The sequence below is a fragment of the Nannobrachium achirus genome (genome assembly GCF_963921795.1).
Source record: "Nannobrachium achirus genome assembly, chromosome: 1".
NCBI lineage: Eukaryota > Metazoa > Chordata > Actinopteri > Myctophiformes > Myctophidae > Nannobrachium > Nannobrachium achirus.
This window is the reverse complement of record NC_137810.1, coordinates 23826114-23846724: the sequence shown is the minus strand read 5'-3', so window position 1 is coordinate 23846724 and position 20611 is coordinate 23826114. Positions and strand designations below refer to the sequence as shown.

The 20611-nt window shown below is 44.2% G+C and overlaps 1 protein-coding gene across 3 annotated transcripts in view; it reads left to right on the top strand.

Moving 5' to 3' along the window:
* The window catches only part of tle5 (TLE family member 5, transcriptional modulator), a 52028-nt gene that overhangs the window by 11728 nt on the left and 19689 nt on the right, over positions 1–20611 (top strand). For all 3 annotated transcript variants that reach the window (XM_080723102.1, XM_080723101.1, XM_080723100.1), the window contains one exon: positions 16736–16824. In XM_080723102.1, coding sequence (XP_080579228.1) covers positions 16736–16824 — 89 coding nt within the window. The remainder of the gene's footprint in view (positions 1–16735; positions 16825–20611) is intronic.

Genomic DNA, 20611 nt, shown 5'->3' with positions numbered 1-20611 from the left:
CAGGTCCGGGTCCGGGGGAAAAAAACATTATATATATATATAAATATAAATATATATATATATATATATATATATATATATATATATACAGGTATATATATATGCGCCCGACTGGCAAGTACAGTTCATGTCCTACTTGCCCTCATAACCTTAATTAGGGATCCCTTTCATACATTATTTTACATTGGCTAATGTTTTTTTTAGTAGTTTGTTGATGCAGTAATGGTCTTTTTCTGTTTCTTTCTTTATTAAAAGGGTGTTAATTAATTATGACTTCACTTTCATCTGGCCTGGGGACTCCTCCAAAATCATTTGGGGTCCTCTTTGACCCACAAGTTGACTCACTTGACTAAAGAGTAACAACCCGTTGAAGGGAGAACAGAATGTAATAAATCAAGGTGGAGCAGAGATATTTATCTTACGAAAATTATTTGTTTGCGCAAGTGTTTGTTTCTTTTAGCAAACTGGGATAATCTTCGAATGATTTATGCTTGTGTCGCAACGTGAATATCGATCCGAAAACGAGGTGTCGCGCGTCGGAGACGATGCGGAACATGGCTCACTCCTATACCGAGTAATGCGTGTGGCTCTCGCAGCTGGCTTTGCTGCATGGCTCGCTGGCTGCATATCCATGGAGAAAGAGAGAGGCAGCCATGACCTGTGGCACCTCGCGAAAACTCTCTGGAGAGAAGATTATAATCCTCATCCTGCAAACGTATTCACGTTGATGTTGTGCTTGTGCGCGAATGAAACCCACAACTAGTTTACAGCCAGCAGCTAATCGCTGCTGCTGCGTGCTCCCTGCCTCGAAAGTTTCCGCACTCCGCCGTCTGTGAAATGAACAGAGGCGGTGGTAACAGTCTATCAGCGCGTCGTTGTCATAGAGATGACAACCCATAATAGTTTATGCCCCGGCATCAGCCAATCAGCGTGGCGTTCTCTCTCTCTCTCGCACACACAGACTTCAGAGCGCATGCAATGAAGTGGAATACAATGAGAAGTGGAAACAAAACGGAGATTTTTTTTATTTTTTTTTATAATTCGTCCTGGGTCCGGTCGGCGGTGCCTCGCGGTCCGGACGTGGACCGCGGTCCGCCTATTGAGGACCCCTGCAATACACAAATGAGCCCTACAGTATAAAGGGGCAATTCTTGCCAGGAAAGAAGCATTTCTTCGACTCAGACCTTATCGCCAGGGTTGGCTTATAGCAGCTGTCGGTAGGACCATATATGGATTCTGTTAGTGTGGATCTCCTAACAGGGCATCATCTGGGATACAATCCATTTTATGCCCATATATGGAGATCCCTAACAGAATCCCTTTCATGCCCATATATGGAGATCCCTAACAGAATCCCTTTTATGCCCATATATGGAGATCCCTAACAGCACCCCTTTTATGCCCATATGTGGAGATCACTAACAGCTAACAGAATCCCTTTTATGCCCATATATGGAGATCCCTAACAGAATCCCTTTTATGCCCATATATGGAGATCCCTAACAGAATCCCTTTTATGCCCATATATGGAGATCCCTAACAGAATCCCTTGTATGCCCATATATGGAGATCCCTAACAGAATCCCTTTTATGCCCATATATGGAGATCCCTAACAGAATCCCTTTTATGCCCATATATTATGGAGAAATCCCTGCTCTGAGTATCTGACATCAGTGTGATGTCACCTGTTTATGCCCATATATGGAGATCCCTGCTCTGCGTATCTGGTTGCTATGGTAAACAGTTGGTTGCTAGGGTAAAAAAACATGGTTGCTATGGTAAACAGTTGGTTGCTAGGGTAAACAGTTGGTTGCTAGGGTAAAACCATGGTTGCTAAGGTGGTTGCTAACGTACACTAAAAGACCAGCAACAACAGACTGTTGCCACAGTAACGTACACAAAGGTTTGTGTACACATGTGGTGTGATGTCATACTGATGCGGAGATATGAGCAGGGCAAAGGTGTGACGTGTGACCGACGGACGGACGGACAGCCGGTGGAGGTTTTCATAGTAAACTGCTCCCTGACGGTCGCAATAAAAGAACGCTAATAAACAGCTTGAGTTAGGGAAAAGTGAAAAAAGTGTCTGCACATGGTAATGATCATTGCCCGTGTGCAAGTTCATATCAATTGCTGAACGTACTGAGGAGAATACATTGAACAGAGGTTTGTAGAATTATAGGAGGATAGAAGGATTGACTAGCAGAATTTATTACCTCATCATGCTTCTTTGTTGATATGAGCGAGTCTCACTCCAATGATGCCAAATCCTTGGGTCAGATGCTTTGGTCCTACACCATAGATTACTAATGTTTTGATTTAATTTTGTGGGAAATGTGCAAACTATAATCAATTTGATAACTTAGATTTGATTAAAGTTTGTTTAAGAAGTGAACATTTAACTTCTTAAAGGGATAGTTCACCCACAAAGTGACTTTTTTCTATCTCACCCCATGGAGACTTGAATTCATGGATATTGTTTTGTTTTTGTCACATTCCTAAGCCAATCATTTGACCAACAGTGGTTTCCTATGGAGTCTCCTTTGTGTTGTCTCCAACTAAAATATAAATGTTACACTACTTTTTTTTTTTTTGCTTTGCTGCAGCTGTGTGTGTGTGTGTGTGTGTGTGTGTGTGTGTGTGTGTGTGTGTGTGTGTGTGTGTGTGTGTGTGTGTGTGTGTGTGTGTGTGTGTGTGTGTGTGTGTGTGTGTGTGTGTGTGTGTGTGTGTGTGTGTGTGTGTGTGTGTGTGTGTGTGTGTGTGTGTGTGTGTGCGCGTCTGTGCAATATTTATTTATGCATAAATCCTGTGTTGTGGGGGTGGAATGCAGTATGGGCTGTCATTTTACAAATTCATAAGCAATTGACTGCTTTGTTTGTGAGGGATGGTCTTTTGTTGTCTGTATATATTAGTTTTTTTCCACCCCAGGGTTTCCTGCAGCACTTTACAGGCCAGGCGCCCCGCCTGGCCAGAAAACCCCCCGCCCCCCCAAGGGTATAAAAAAAAAAAAAAAAATCATTTTTTTTTTTTTTTTCAAAAAAACTTTTTGGACCTCCAACAATGTACTAGGCATGATCGCGATCGCGAAATTGCATGTTTAACCCCCATACCAACCCTATCTTTCAAACATGGCAGCCATGTTTGTTTACATTTGAAGAAAACATAAGGGCTGGTATCTCCTGAATGCCTGAACGGATTTCCAAGCAAATGTTTTTGTTTGAAAGCTGTGAAAAGCGTGTACATGCATAGTGCATCATCTGTGCACGAATTCGTACACCAGCGTGCACACTATTTTTTTAACCCTTTGGTGGCGAACCGGCAATATAAGTTATTCAATGTTGAATAAATGTGGATGATAGCATGTAGTTGTGTTTTCCGTCATCATGGGCACATTCATGTGTTTTTTATAGGGCAAAAATAAGAATTAATATTAAAAATTAAGTGAATTAATTACTCGAATTAATTAATTAATTATCAAAAAATTTCGATCCCCCCCTGGTCAAGACTTTTTCCTGCAGGAAACCCTGACCCCATGTACGCATGTACAGTATCTGTGTGTTTGTGGTGGTTGTTGCTCTGTTTGGGAAAAAAGCAAGGTGTGTGTGTGCGTGTGTACAGCGCTTGGAGGACTTGGGGGTGTATGTGCTGTGGGGTGAAGCGGCTGCATCAGTATTCAGCAGTGGCTCTGCCTGAGTAGGTGTGTGGGAGGAGGATGGGGGGCGCTTCACTCTGTACCCCGGAGCGAGGCGCTGGGCTGGAACAAAGCGGCTCGGCAGGGGTGGGTTGGTGGGAGGGCTGCTTGATTGGCCTGCCCAGGCTCATTCTGGCCCAGGCCCCCTAAACCTGCCAGAACCCTGTGCTTTGCTGCGCCAGGCTAGACAAGAGAATTAGCTGCTCTATCTGTCTACCTGAGAGCTGCCTTTTTGCCCACAGAACAGACTCTGACTGGAATGAAGTCAGGGGCTTCATCCCTCCCCAATGGGAGGATCCACTGTGAGACACTGCAAACTAGAGCCTGACTGGTTCTTTAGGGACAAAATACAGATGTATAATGCAGTAGAAAAGTCCTATGTACATCTAATGTCTGTCTATTTCAGACGTCAGTGCCCTAAACCAGGGGTCTTCAACGTTTTCAGGCCAAGGACCCCTTAGCTGAGATGGAGATGAAGCAGGGACCCCCACAACCTTTTTCGTAGATTCCATATAGTTTCATTGTTTGACAGCACGATCGTCAGTGTATTTTGGATTCATATAAATACGTTTTCAGATATTTAACCACTTGAACCGTCAATATTTAATAAACTTGACCTTTCACTCTGTACTTGGTGTGCTCTTTTTTCCTCTCTAGACCAAACCTCTTTGCCAAAAATAGACGATCTACAAGCTCACAACGCCTCTCAGTGCGAGGCCTTGTGAGCTTGTAGATCTACTATTTTTGGCTAAAGTTCTCAGAATATGGACGCTATGGTTCAAGTGGTTAATATAAAAAAGGAGAAAAAAAGTTTCTATCACTCAAAGATTTGGAGGACCCCCTGTAGTAACTCTGAGGACCCCCTAGTGGTCCCGGACTCCCTGTTGAAGACCCCTGCCCTAAACTTTAGCTGGAAATTAATTATAAATAATAACTATGTAAAATACACAAATGGAACAATTTCCTAATGTTCTGTGTGCTCCTCAGAACACAGGTCTCGGCCAGGCCGGGTTGCCTACCCAGGGCCTGTAAACTTTGAAAGGCAGTCAACGCCAGTTGGAATGGGATCTGATATATCAGACAAGGTCTTGAACACAGAGATATTGGGTTCCGATTTTGTGAAGTTTGGACTAAACTGTGGGAGTAGTAGCAAGAAACCTGGAAATGTCATCTTGCAAAAAATATAAAATCAGCCGCTCCTGGTGGCGCTATAACCTATAACTGGCTGGTGTGAAAAATATGGGACATTTGTTCTTTTTGGCCTCCTGGGAATGTGGATGCAAAGTTTCATGCAAATCGGGCCAGTAGAGATTAGCTACTCACGGACACATGGACAGACATAATGGAGTAGAAACATAGCCTACGGCTGTCCGGCCTGACGGAGACAAATACAATTTCATATCATCCATGCCAATTTGATAAGACTACATGTGAGTCTATCAGGCGTAGGGGTGTGAAAGAATATTCTATATTCGAAGATTCGTTCGAATGTTAACAATAAAAGAATATTCGAACGTAAAAAATGGAGCTTCGAATTAATTTATATTTAATTAAAACAAATCTACCGCACTTCTCGCGAGATTCTGGGCGCATGGAACGTTAAAAGGTGGCTGGTCTCGCAAGGCAGAAGTCTCCATTCGCTGCTGCAAAAGTGGGTTGATCTACAAGTCCACAATACGTCGCTGATCCAATACGTTCATTACGTTGTGAGCTTGTACATTGAGGGTGCCTATTTAGCGACACCGTCATACAGCGAAGAATAAACCTCCAGCTGCTTCACTTTCCCCTCACACTGTCACTGGCCGTCACATGTCGGAGTGGAGAGATGCACTCGTCCGCCTCGCAGACAGTGCACAGTGCAGCGCGCACACACAGTGCTTTTAAACTGGCTCACGTTGATTCAGAATGATTAACGAGTCGAGCTGAAACGGGCGACTCATTTAGTAATGACGGGAAGGCATACAAGAGACTTCCCCACCGAAAACACTATAAAAAAGCATGGATTTCTTCTCTCACCGAGTCAATCTCCCCGCACGCAGCCACGCGGTAACGGTAAAACTTCCTCCGTCACTCACACTGCTCTTGTTCAAACCAAAACATAATCCATTGGTGTGATTGATTATAATTGCTCATTTCATGTCGTGGCTGTTCCAACTCAACTCAATCACAGCTGCTGTGAGTGAGGCACGCTTTGCAAGACGATCCGATTCTGCTCTAACGCAGGCAGCCAGGCACGTGCACACATACATCAAACGGGGCTTGAGCCCCTGCCCTTTTAACAGAGAATTGTCCACCAAAAGGCCCTTTTAGAAATGTCAGCCCCTGCCTCTCTTAACATTCTTTGCACGTCCCTGACCAACGCGGACCTGCACACAGTAAAAAAAAAAAGCGATAGAAGCGACTGTCTAGAATAAACAGCTTCGAATTGCGAATGCTTCGAATTATTCGTTATTTTCGAATATTTGAATTTATTCGAATATACGGGGGATTTTCGGGCGAATATTCGAATGCTATTTTTGGCACATTTTCACAGCCCTAAATATTCAGGCGATACAATTGACCACACTCGGTCTCTACAGCAAACTCATATTAATTGAATACCTTGTCTTGGATACTGGCTACCTGATCATTCCAGTTTTATAAAAATCCATTTTAACAAGGAAAATTACATTACACATAACGGTATATTACATGGGAGTCTGCGTCGCCAGTCGTAATCTCAGCAGGCGAACACTGAGCAGCTTACTGCTCTTACAACTATTCCAGGAATTCCCTCAGACCATTTCAGTCTCTACACACCGCCACGACTGAATCTGTCACCACCGAGACTAATACTTTGTTTTCCATCATGTACGTAACACCAACCCTGTCACACACCCTATAGACTCATATAAGAGTGTAAACCAGTAAGACTCCCTAATCGGGAGATAAGCGACCATCAGGTGCATGTATACACAATTTGGCCTTAGCAACCTCATGGTTGTGCTAGAAGAGGGGCACATCAGGGGTTGAGGTTGTGGTTTGCCAGCCAAGGAGTGTGTGTGTGCAAAAAGTTTGGCATGGATAGGGGCAACGGTGCCGGAGATAACAGATATGAATCTTTTCCATATTGTACAGCCGTATCATATCATGTGCAACCCTCCCCAACCACCCTCATTCAAGTGTTTAATGAAATTTGTCATTACAAAAATCTTTGAAAATAGCAGATCAATGTACAAACTCACAGGGATTGGTGAGGGAGTCCTTGCTCCATGTCAATCACATCCTGGGACTTCCTGCTGTCTACATTCATTGTCCCCGTATTTGTTTCTGAACCTTCAGAGTAATCTTCCCTCCCTTACTCCCTCCATCTTGGACCCTTGTAAGTAATAACCTTGGTTTTTACAACCAGGCATCAATCATGGACACAACTGTGCTTGGTGTAATCTCACAGCCTCCCCTTCTGCCAGACTGGCTTTAATCTCAGCCATGGTCTCCAAGCCCACAGCCCTGTCGCCCTCACTGCTTTCCCCACTCCTCCTGACAAATTGCCCATTTCCCCCTGGGTTTGCACTCTCTGCCTGTGTCCGCTGTGTGTATGTTTGCGTTAACATGCCTAACCCCCACCTTATGTCGTGTGTGTGTGTGTGTGTGTGTGTGTGTGTGTGTGTGTGTGTGTGTGTGTGTGTGTGTGTGTGTGTGTGTGTGTGTGTGTGTGTGTGTGTGTGTGTGTGTGTGTGTGTGTGTGTGTGTGTGTGTGTGTGTGTGTGTGTGTGTGTGTGTGTGTGTGTGTGTGTGTGTGTGTGTGTGTGTGTGTGTGTGTGTGTGTGTGCGTGCGTGCGTGCGGAGGGCAGCGTGGGCTCGAAGTGTCATGTTTGTGTGTGTTTTGACTTCCCATGCTTGACTAGCCTTGCATAGGGGAGGTTGGTCAAGATAGTTCAGCAAAAGGGGAAGGAGGCCAGGCTATGCCAAGCCATGCCAAGCCTATGTTTGCGAGGGCACTTCACTCGAAGTGATAAAAGTAGAATAATCCCCTTTAAAGCGTCTTAACGAGGTCAAATCTGCTGGCCTGTGGTTGGGAGGCGAGGGTAGTGGAGGTGTGTGTGCAGGGATGTGATGGGATAACGCTGCAGAAATGTGGGTAAGCCCTGGCTTGGGCCGTGAGAGATAATAATCAAAATCAAATTCCTGGCCCAAACAGGATTAAGCTCTCCCCGTGCTCTATCTAAAGCCCCTGTCCAGAGCGGCTGAAGACACAATCCTATTTCTCAGGCCCCCACCCCCAAACACACACACACACACACACACACACACACACACACACACACACACACACACACACACACACACAAACTCAATCAAAGATATACTGTACACACAGGGCCTGACACACTAACACTTATTAGAAGACGTGCATAAACAGAGCGGCTAACATAGGGAGCGTTGCTCAGCCCAAAGCCGCGTTGGCAAGGGTGAATTTGGCCGATGGCCAGTTAGGCTTGTCCCTCTCTCAGATCACTATGCCTGTACACTTTACCAGCACACTAATCTGGGATATTTAGATGTTATTTGGCTGGAGCTGTTCTTATAGATGTCTTGTTTGATGCTGCTTATGTATTAGCCCAAGGCTTAAGCCCTTCAGCTTTTGGTTCAGTGAGTGAACTAAGTCACGGAGGATAGAGTTTTACCAGTAACACAACAGCTCTCTATCCCTCGTGGTATTAAGCAAAGGTGGGTCAGAGGGTTCGGGTGTATCTGTCATTGGTGTTTAACAAGCGGGTACAGCGTCCTTGGTTGAGTCTGTCCTATGACACCTCCCGAAGGCAAAACAGGAAATTCTAACATCCTGACAAGCACCCCTTGTGTACTTCCCTCAGTATTTATAAGACATATACTCACACAAACCTACAAAACACTGACATTACACATAACACTGACATTACACATAAACATGCACTCACCCCACACCCTCACACAATAATTCCCACCCTCTCCACCATCAACCAGAGGCTAATGAATATTTTTGGTTTAGGCTGTAAAGGATTCGTCTTTCTCTCTTTGTCAGCTAAAGACTCCTTTATCCATGACATGAAGATAAAGAAAACATTATTGTCCATTAAATTTAACATAAAATGGAAATGTGCCTTTGGCACGCTGGCATCCAGTATACAAACAATAAAAATGCAACTAATACATAAAATACACAAATTACAGTGTTATTTAAAATGTTCTTATTTAAAATATCCACTACAGATAGCACAAACAAATTCTTGTAACCCTTATTTTTAGTTAACGATACTCTTAAGCAGGGCTTGACATTGACTTTTTGAGGCACTTGTCCTTTGGACAAGTACATTTCTCATTCACTTGTCCGGGCACAAAAGTCACTTGTCCGGATAAAAATGAGACATTTCACAGTAATTTCTTTCTTAAATGCATGCATAGGAGTCAGACATTGAAATAGAATAAATAACGAAAGGACTGCTAACGACCCCCCTTGCTCCCTCCACCCTCCACCACAGTATCGCCAGTCCATAGTCTGCATACAGCACAAAGCTGCTAGGAGCGTAACAGAAAAAGTGAAACCAAGAGCCACTTGTCCAACGGACAAGTACATTTTTTATGAGCTTGTCCGGAAGGATTTATTACTTGTCCCGGACAACAGGACAAGCCTTAATGTCAATCCCTGCTGATGGTAATGGCTCAAATGAAGGGCAAAGAGAGTGGGTAGAGTCGGAGCGGTTGTATAAGTTGTAAATGCAGTATGCATCTCCATACTCCCACCATGCTCTGTTCCTACTGTCTGAACCATGGTCAGAGAGGGAGGATGGTTGAAATGGCATCCTTGATTCCGTTGCTATGGAGCAGACAGACAACCGGGCGTTTGAGAAATAGGCCAACTGTTAGTCACTGCCAATCTGCTGCATTCATTTAAAAGTAGGAGTGAGATAACATCCAGCCATTAGTGAGTGATTACAACGCCCAGGCCCATCCTCATCCCTCCCCCCACATATTGTGTGCACACAGACACACACGCTCACTCACTCGCACGCACACACGCACAGATACGTGCTCACACTCAAGCTGAGATGTAAACAGTTAGATATTGCTCCAGGAAATACAATCCTTGCACACTGCCTATCCCCCTCAGGCGGGATTTATACCAAGGAGGATGTTTTCAGATGTTACCCACTGTGTGTGTGTGTGTGTATGTGTGTGTCTCGTTTGCGGCATGTGTGTAAGCAGATATGTTCTGCAAACTTGGTTTGTGTATGTGGGTATCATCTGATTGCTTGCACCATTTGTTTATCTACACTCTTAAGTGTGTGTGTGTGTGTGTGTGTGTGTGTGTGTGTGTGTGTGTGTGTGTGTGTGTGTGTGTGTGTGTGTGTGTGTGTGTGTGTGTGTGTGTGTGTGTGTGTGTGTGTGTGTGTGTGTGTGTGTGTGTGTGTGTGTGTGTGTGTGTGTGTGTGTGTGTGTGTGCGCGCACATGCGTGCGGGATCGAAAGAAGCAAAAGCCCTCTCCCCCTCTGTAATCTCTGCCATTGTGGATTGATGTGCAGGGCAGAAACATAGCATTGACTTTGTAATCCTTATTTAAGATAGACATTAAGTTCAGAGTAGATTTCACATGGATGAGACCAGATGATGGGGAGGGGGCTTTCTGAGGGTTGAGGGTGCAGGGCAGCAATTTCCTGAAACGATGAATCCCATTTATTTGCTGAAGACCGTCTCAATTGCCCCACCAGTGCACAAAGCTTTTTAATGCTTTAATTACGTCTCAAAGGAGCTGGGCAGAATCAAATTAGAGATTGTCCTACATTGTGCGCGCGTGGGTGCGTGTCTGTGTCTGTGTGTGTGTGTGTGTGTGTGTGTGTGTGTGTGTGTATGTGTGCGTGCGTGTGCATATACTATGCAAATTGAGCATGAGAGAGTGAGATAGTGGGTGGGCTGTTCGATGCTGTGTGTATATGATTCATAGCAGTGAATATTTACTCCCTGTGGCAGCCAAGCATCGCATAGAGGCTTATCACACTCTGCATCCACACACTCACTCACACCGTCAACACACGTGCGCGCGCACACACCTTCCCTTCTCACACCAACACATTTAGAGTCACACAGCGTACTGGCACTTTTTTTCCCCTTCTCGTCACAGCAGATGGCATGTGTCACCATATTATGGCGGTATTTCATTAACATTATGGGCATCCATCTGTTGTGGACTCTCAGGCCTCTGTAGAGCACCTTGTTTTGGTCACTGAGAGAGAGATAATTAGCACTGTATAATGCATGATACAGAGAGAAGATCATACTCCTTGCATACTGTCAGTGGCCATATGTGTGAATGAGACGGAGAATGTGGATATAACCAAACCAGGCCCCTTACATACTGTTTGGATAGATTTCATATACGCTCTCTATATTATGCGAACGTTTGGTGAGGTCATGTTCAAATCGGCATCATGGTGGCCGCTGTTACAGGCCCTGTCACGTTTAGGCCTATAACTCTTACCTGTAGGTAATATAATAGTAAAGGTTTTCTTTTCTAGATTCCTTGGATACGTTTTTTTCTCTTCACCAAATTAGGTACAAATGGTCTTAAGAGTCATGACATTTGACAATGCACCATACAGTATGTTGAACTTGTGGAAACACCATTCCCCTCGCTTCCTCAGGTTCTGACGGCAGTGCAAACCATGACTTACACAGCCCTGAGTATGCAACCCAGCCTGGCGGAGATATGCGCTCTGCAGAGCACCTCTTTCTATTTTCACGATGCTGTGTAGATGTAGTGGTGAAGACTGAAAATATAACCCAAGTTCCTTTGGTCAGGGATTGTCTGCTTTGAGTCAATAATGTCCAGAGAGAACTGAGTTGCAATTCTGCTTCGTCTTTTGCCATCTGACTTGCGGGGGCCCTGACTAGCCTATTCTGCCAGCTACCTCCAGCAAGGCAGAGAAAATTAATACCAACTGTCAGCCAAAAATGTCTATTTTGGCTCTGGTCTGAGCTGTTTTTTTTGTTTTTTTTTTTTTTTATATACTTTTTTGTCTACTGGTATAATCAGCCAATTTTGGCTGGCTGTCAGCCATTGTGTTAGTATTACTGTAAAATGATGTATTTTTGCTGTTAAAAGTTCTAAAGCTGAGCTTTTATTTATCTATTTTCATGAAGTAAATTCACAAAATTAGATCTGGTAGGTGATAATGCTTTTCCAGCCAAGCCAGCAACCGTCTAAGTGTTATGTGAGGATTACTTAGCCCCTAAGTCTCCCGTTCTCCTCTATGATCCAGGGGTTGTAGAATATCTTGTTTCTGATATTACTCCAGGCCAGGGCTCTTTTTTCTTGCTTTCTTTCATTTGCAATTTTGCTTTGCACGGTTTTCTTTCATTCATTCTTTATAGCTTTGTATCGTTTTCTCTTTACATACTTTCTCTCATTTTTGTGTCTCCCTCTTACTGAATGTCTGTCTGTCTGCCCATCCATCTCTCTCTCTCTATATATTTCTGTCACTCTCTCCATAGAGTGGAATGTTCTACCTGAGGCTATTGCCTGAGAGAACCTTTGGTATTTTAAACTTTTGCATGCTGCACTACATGGCGAGGAAATCAGATCTAGGGTTATGACGCCGCCTCTAGCGCAGGGAACAACCTGCACACACACACACACACACACTCACTCTTGACTCTTCTGAACAAACAAATTCAGAAAGAATCCATGCCACGGGACAGTGGGGAGCAAGTTGGCGCAGGGAGAGTTGTGTAGCAGCCTGTAGTTGACTGCCTTGTGTTTACTTTTCACAGGATTTACATGGCACAGACCCATGTAGCCTAGCTGATATATGCAGTGTCTGAGCCACGGCTGTCTGGCTGACTGGAGAGATAATGGAAAAGGTTACACTGCTTTACAGGCTGAGCCTTTTTCGTCTAGCCGAGGCCTGGTTTGAGCGGATTGAGGCTTTATGTATGGTGGCAGCATGACAATGTCGGCAGTCAGCACTTCTCAGGACATTTGAAAGTGTAATAGTTCAACTTGCTGCACCCACTACTGTTTTTATGGGCCCCTGTCTCTTAGGAATGACTTCCCACTCTGCCAGAGTGCACCAGGGAGGGAAACTAACCCCGGAAATATGATAGTACATGTTTTGGTTTGTCTGCTCTGGTTCCATTTTCCAATTTGCTTGTTCTGTCAAATACTTTGGTCTGTTACCTGTCTCTTTTTCTACGCAATGTGCCTCTTACAGTTTAGGCATTTAGCATTTTTACCATTTACCATTTTAAAAGCGTCAAAATGGAATCCGTCAGCCAACTTGGACCAGTGAAGAAGTTCTTCTAGATTCTTGTTCTGTCATTGGTCAATTGGCATAGGCTATGTATGCAGTACATACCGGTACTTGGACACAACTACACCGTAGACCATGCCTATTTATTCAACCTGAAGAAATCCTGCTGTTCAGCATATTTCCCAAGTCCACGCCCCTGGAATACCAAACAGCCCTATTCATAGTTAAAAAACGAACCCCGAGTGGTGTGCCGTGGGGAGCAGAGTACAAAGCGACAGGTCATTTCTAACGGTGGCTAGGCTGCCTCTCCATAAGTGCTGCAATCAGATTTCTGAGGCTTTTTATGCCCGCTCAGTAGTAGTGGGGGAAATGTCGATTTCCCACCTGACCCATTATGCAGCCTGCTGAGAAATAATGAGATTTCGTCCCTATTTGGGTTTGATGCTCGCTGCGTGGCTGGCTCCAGCACACAACCAGGCCATCCGCTGCTGCCTGGGGAATGAAGTGTGCATGGAATGACAATAAGTGCTAACAGCAACACAGTCACAGACCTGCTTGGAGAGCTATGATATAGTCTCACCATGCAGGGGCCAAAAAAACACACCAAATTCATGGGTAGCCTACATTTTAGGCATTTAACTGAAGCTCTTGACTTATCTAGAGTGACTTGAAGTGAGTGCAACAGCAGGCACAAGCCCCAGGTTTCTAGACCACAGACTTTACAGGCAACGGTTAGGTATGAATGGAAGGGTCAGTACCTCTCCACTTGAAGCACACTAGATTATAGTACACTGTATAATCCCCAGTGCTAATTTTACTTTTAACTCATCCAGAGCCCAGGACATTAACGGATTAGGGGGTCCAGAGTGCCCCCTCCCGGCCCCATTAACGGCCATTGTCTTATTTTGAAGGCCAGAAGTCTAGACCGGAAGTACTTCCGGTCTGACGTCATCGGATCCTGCGACGGAACCGATCATTGTTTACGTGGTGCCATGCTGGATTGCATAGGAGCGTTTATACATGTGTTTTATAAGCGAGCATCTGCCTCCATCTTCGCTTCTAAAGTGTTGTTTTGAGATAATGGACATTAAAGATGAGATCGGCCGTCCACCTCAATGTTATGGGATGACTATTGTGTGCTCGTGGAGCCGTGATGATGACAAATCAGCGCAGATTTCGTCTCCGGAGCGTCGGCCATTGTACTAGGTATTTTTACTCGCCGTTACAGTAATATATTACTTTTCGCGCGACATCACGCATTCGGCACTATACGTACTCTAGTACTTATCGCGTGACATCACGCGAAAGGCACTAGATGAGTTAAGAATGCACAAATGTAACCAAATAGATCCATAAGGGTCTTGGTTACATTTGTGCGCTTGGAATTACAAATGGATAAATGAACACTGAGGATTTTACTGTGAATGGCACTGACTGCAGAATGGTCATGTATGATGGATAAGGGTGAGGTATATACCTTAACTCAGCGGGTGCCCACGAGGTGTCTACACGCCAATCTCTTTGATGTCTCTGGAGGCCCACGACGCGTTGACGTGTTTGCTGTATTTACAGTATTAACTTTAAATCTCACCGTTTGGTTGGGGCTGCGCCTGGATGTAGCCCATTAGCCGCTAGTCGCTTCGAGTCGACGCTGAGAGCATCGTGCGGCCGTTTTTCTCCGTATACTCCAATGCATTTCCCCATCTTTAACGCCCTTTATCTCTGATGTTTGTTTTATGGCTAAAACTGTTGCGTGGTGCGGCAAAATGTCCAGATTTTGATCGGCAATGAACGGCTATGATCAACACTGGCCCATACAGTAAGTTACACAATAACATCCTGTCTGCGCTCATGTGACCAAGTGACGTCATGACGCATGCATTGACGCAGCAGGGCCGGATTCAATACAATGGTGGTGGGCCTGGGCAGCAAGAGGGGATAAATGGGGCAATCCAGGGGCACCCGATGTGTTAATAGACTACATGTTTTAGACACCAACGGTTTGGCGACAATGGTGTATCTATGCAACCATAGCACACACTTATTTTGCATTTATTTACAGTTTTGTTGTCACAACAGGCATGAAAGTAAATTCCTTTTTCACATGTAAGCTACGTAGTAATGAAAGTGGTAAACCACTTAAATCCTATACTTAGTTGGCTGGACTCCCAAGGACTCTATACTAGGCCCCCTCCTGTTTTTGCAGTGTATTCAATATTTTCACCAAGCTCCAGACTAGGGATGCTAGGGTTTAAGTGGTTAATATGTTAGTATTAGGCTACCATATTCATACTCGGCCCTTTAGAGCACAGAACTGAAACTGTTCGATTTCATGGCTTTTGTTTTATTGATCCTCTATGCCAGTGGTTCTCAAAGTGGGGTCCAGTCAGTGACCCTCAGGTTTCCTTGAGGATTCCAAATGGACCCTTACATGTCTGTAGCTCAAAGTGTATAAATGGACCCTCACGGGGGTCCATTTGGTTCCATTTGAACACTCATGTTCCTCTTTGAGTGGTGGCTGCCGCTCCAACATTTATTAAATTTTTTCCACGATTTTTGTAACTCCTTTTCCACCCAATGCCCATTTATAGTTACGTATGGTTGATTTTGTGTACGTTTTGGGTGAGAGAGTACGTACAGTAAATCCGTCGACATGCATAGTTCCTCTACGTTATGTACGTGCCGACCTGCTCTCCGTTGGGCCGCGCGCCACATTGCGCCTCGCAGCACAGAACAGAATAGCTAACAAAAGCGAAGCATTTAGCCAAAATATCTAGAACCACAGAATGTCTTGACCTGACGTGATGTTTGGTAATAAGTAGTAACAGTCTGGACTGGTTCTGCTGTCTGTCGGCAAATGTTGTATCGCGGATTCACGGTAAATGTAAAACTCTGCGAGGGTACAGATTTAACCATATATGGAGCCGGACCAGGAGTAATTATAATAAAACACACCCGCTAATTCCCAAGTATATGATGAGCCGCTGAGCTAATTAATCAGCTCTTGTGTGCCTCGTCTTGCTGTTAGAGGATAGGCGGTGTGTGTGTGTGTGTGGGTGAGGATTCAACAGTCAAGGCGTCCTCTTCACGTGGTTGCGATGTTCCTTTTTTCCCATTTCTTGATACAATATTTCTCATTGGGACACATAGTTTGAGAACCGCTGTCATAGAGCAGAGGAAAAGTAATTTTCCTCACTACTGCGCCTACGATTGACAACAGTGGCCGCGGGTACTTCTTGCTACGGATACATCTTGTACATCTTGTACGTTCAGTCCGTCCAGTTGGGAGCTGTACGTAAGGGTCCGTGTACGGACCTAAATCATCCGGAGTATTACATACTGGGAGACAGACCGTACGTGAACCGGATCAACCGGACCAATTCTCTCTCACCCTCCATTTCTTGTTTATTCCTGCGGTCCTTATGTACTACTATGCATGGTACTTTAGCTGTAATCCTGGGAGCTACTCTCCCTCTGCCAACCTGGGGAGAGACCAAAAGTGAGCTCATGCTTCCTTCAATGCATGAGGAGTGAGCACCTACCCTAGGGGACACAGGGAGAACATGCCGCTCCAACATTTGACCAAGTGTGTGTGTCTGTATGAGCACGGCAACAACAGCTGCAGCCAGCCACCCAGCGGTTCTGTTGAGCAGCCTTGAAATGAACGGGGATTGAAAAGGGATTTAACATTGCTCCTCTAGTTCATATAGCTTAATGACATTAATCATCAAAGGCGCCGCTCACTTCACTGATCCTTCACTTATTTCTCCCCGACAGGCTTCATCACAGCAGCTGAAATTCACCACCTCTGACTCATGTGACAGGATCAAGGATGAGTTCCAGTTCCTCCAAGCACAATACCACAGGTACACGCACGCACGCACACACACCTCACGCTAGGGATGGGATGATAATCGTTATTATCGTTTATCGTGATAAAAAACACTCACAATTATTGTATCATGGAGATTTAAATTTATAGTGAAATTGTCCTCCGTCATGCGCTGGGAACAATCCACCTTTTATTTGCCGAGCTGCATATCCGGTACCACTTAAACCCTCTATAATTGTTAAGATGGACCTGGAAATAACGTGCTTAACACAGTCTCTTCTTTCACACTCTACCATATCTCTTTGCCAAGAAATAGCCGATCTACAAGCTCACAACGACACGTTGGCGGGAATAGTCGAGTACAGTACTCTGGCTAATGTCCCGACTCATGATAATGGATGTTGGGGATATTTAGATTATCGCGATATTATTGTAAATCGCAATTTCTTTGGTCACAATGATCGTGACATGAAATGTTCATATCGTCCCATCCCTAACACACACACACACACACACACACACACACACACACACACACACACACACACACACAAGAAGCAGTTAAAATAGTGCAGCCTGCAAAGTGCTGCTCTTTATAGAGAGCAACATATCTTCAGGCTGTACACGTACCGGTTTGTTTTTCTTTATTGAACACATTTCCTCCCTGTAGTTACAATAATAAACAGCAGAGCAAATCAGGATGGATATATATATATATATATATATATATATATATATATATATATATATATATAATTACATATATACATAGACATACACATACACACATATGTACATACACCACAGGAAGCGTACTGTATTGATGCGTGTGCATGCTCTTTTCTTCAGCACACACACTTTCATTGGGAGCTGTCCAGTACAACATATTTGGCAGCTAAGTAGCTACACATGAGTGTGTAAACCTTTTATATCGGTAAACATTAACCTGATGCCTTTTATTTATCTCTGTGGAAAACCATGTCTATTTTCTACAGTCAGCAGGTCTCACTCAGGAATAATGGATAGTAGATTGTACTGTTGGCCTGCCTTGGTAGGCAAAAATCACAAATACACAGCGAAATCCTGAGTGTTCATTTAACTCTTGATCGTGTAGAAATGGTATCAAATAGACCCCTATGAGTTAAATGAACACATCATATTATGCAGAGGCCAATGTGGCAGCCTTTGTCTCACTGTTGCCTTGCTTTGCTTCCACATTGTCCTCGGGCTTGGAGTAAAGATATGTTATTGATCCTTGCCTAAATCAATCCTGTTTACCCACAGTTATTGATCTGTTTGACTGCTTAAATACTGGTGACAGAGCTGGAAAGTCTGGGACGCTTCCAAGTTGCCATGTATGAATTGCCCCGATACACAAGATTTGCAGGCATTGTGTTGGTATATTTGATCACGTGTGAATGTGCGACCAATCTTGAGTGCTTTGGACCTACAACATTGCAGGCAAAGTCTTTGTGGAAAGAAAGTGTGAACGCCGTGCCGCAGCATCATGATTGTTCTGAGTGCAACTTGTGTTCAATATTAGTTTTTATTTTACATGAATGGAGACGTGTTCAACAGTTGAACACTCGTTAATTCGCGCAAGGGGATAAAGTCTGATTACGTTTGTTAAATAACTTAAATGTGGATGAATAAATCCATAACCAAATAAGACTCAAGCCAAAGGACTATATCAATAAATTGTTGTATTTTGAAGAGAGCAGACAAGGAGGACAAAACACAGTTAGCATACCATCCTAGTGGAAGCTTTCCTTCTCTCTCCCATATCATAACAAGAAGACAATATTTTCTTCACTAGTAACTTTCCACAGTAGTAGATCTCGTAGTCAGGGTAACCACAGTCGCAATGACCTGTACTGTACATCCAGACAGTAGTTCACATAATATAACTTTTATGGTCATATGGTCATAATTCATATCCATCACCATTTTTAATTGTTTCTTTCTTACTTTTACAATGCATCGGTCTCTGCTACAACTAGTCCATCTCCACTCTCCAGCTAAAATGATACTCAACGTTGGTGACGGTTGGGTAGAGCAAGCATGCTTTAATAGTGAGAGAGAGGGCGTACAACCGCACAGGTGTACTGCTTACTAAAGATAGAACAAGCAAGTTGACATTACAAGATATGCTGCAGGAGAAGCAGCCCACCTCTGTTAACCCCAGCATCCCTGTGATAAAGAATGACGATCGTATCACTTTATTATTCTGCCTGTAAATGGTCGCTTTCATAGCTGTTTACTCAGCAGAAAACCATTCATTCTCCTCTTTTTTTTTTTTTTCAATGGATTAAGTTGCAGCAGGTCTGCTTGCAGATGTATGGATGCTTTTGAATTCTAATCGCCAAATGCCTTGTAGGGATGGGACAATATGAAAATGTCACATCACTTTTGTGACAAAAGAAATTGCGATTTACGATATTATCGCGATAATCAATATCCATTATCCTGGGGCGGAACATTTGCAAAAAAATAGCAGATCCACAAGCTATTTTGTGGCAAAGACATTTGATAGAGAGTGGGAAAAAGTACCTTTTACCAATTATAGAGGGTTTAACTCGTCCAGTGCCACCACTAGATGGAGCCAACTCCTGCTCAATGGCCGGGCTAAGGCCCATAGACCAGCGCTGTAGCTGCGCAAGCCCTATGCGCCGGAAGGCCTTGGCTTCCATTACCTCTAGGCTAATGTTATTGTTAGAAGCAAATCTTTCGGCTATTTTCCCGGGAATAAAGGCTGTCCTCTTCCAGAAAAGCATAGATTCAGATAAAATGGGTTTCAAAGTTGTCCATCTGCATTGGATTACATACTAACGTTAGTAAAGGTAGGACGACCTCGGACCACCTACGTTTTCAATAATCAGCTCACGGTAAGGACCAAAGCAAGCCAACGCTTGCCGACAAAATGAGCCGAACTAGTTCGGGATCGGCACTCCGAATTGCCTCGCTAGCTGACAAATTGAGCCGAACTAGTTCGGGATAGGCACTAGAAGAGTGGTACCGGATATGCAGCTCGGCAAATAAAAGGTGAATTGATCCCAGTACATGATGATATCACAATAAATTAAAACGCCACAATACGATTAGCATGAGTGTTTTTTCATCACGATAAACGATAATATTGCTTATCGTCCCATCCCTAATGCCTTGTCTCGTGTATCTGGAGCCATACCTCACATGAGTAGCAAGTACTGTACTCTACTATTCCGCCAAGAATGAAAACGGATCATACCGCAAACTGTACAGTTAAATAGGACATGTGAGAGAGCCTCTCCTACTGCCTATGCCTATTATGTTAATTAGTTTCCCGAAAACGTAACGGTATTCACATCTGAACATGGCTTAAGTGACCTCCCTGCCTCCGTTTTGACGGCACATATTAAGGTAAGGGAGAGAGAATGCGGGTCCAGCGCCTCAGCCAGAGATCTGTGGCTTTGTGAGTCTGGCATCTTTTGAAGTGGGGCTTTTCCTGCCTGAGGAGGACGTCTCTCTTGTTCCACCTGTCCTCTATGAACCATCCCTCTGCCTGCTACATAGGCTCATTGGAGACGGGCGAAAGCAGATGAAAGCCTGGCATAAAGTGTGTGTGTGTGTGTGTGTGTGTGTGTGTGTGTGTGTGTGTGTGCTTGTGTGAAATTACCCACTTTGGGTGTGATCCGCTTGTTTTTTTTCCGCCGTGTTTTGTAGCAGCGTGATTCAGCGCTGTCTTTTTTTTCCCGTTTTTGACTTTGTTTTTATGTGTAATTCCCACAACGGCGATGCAACGCCCGTTTAACCCTCTTCAGAAAGCGGGGGCGCGCTTGAAA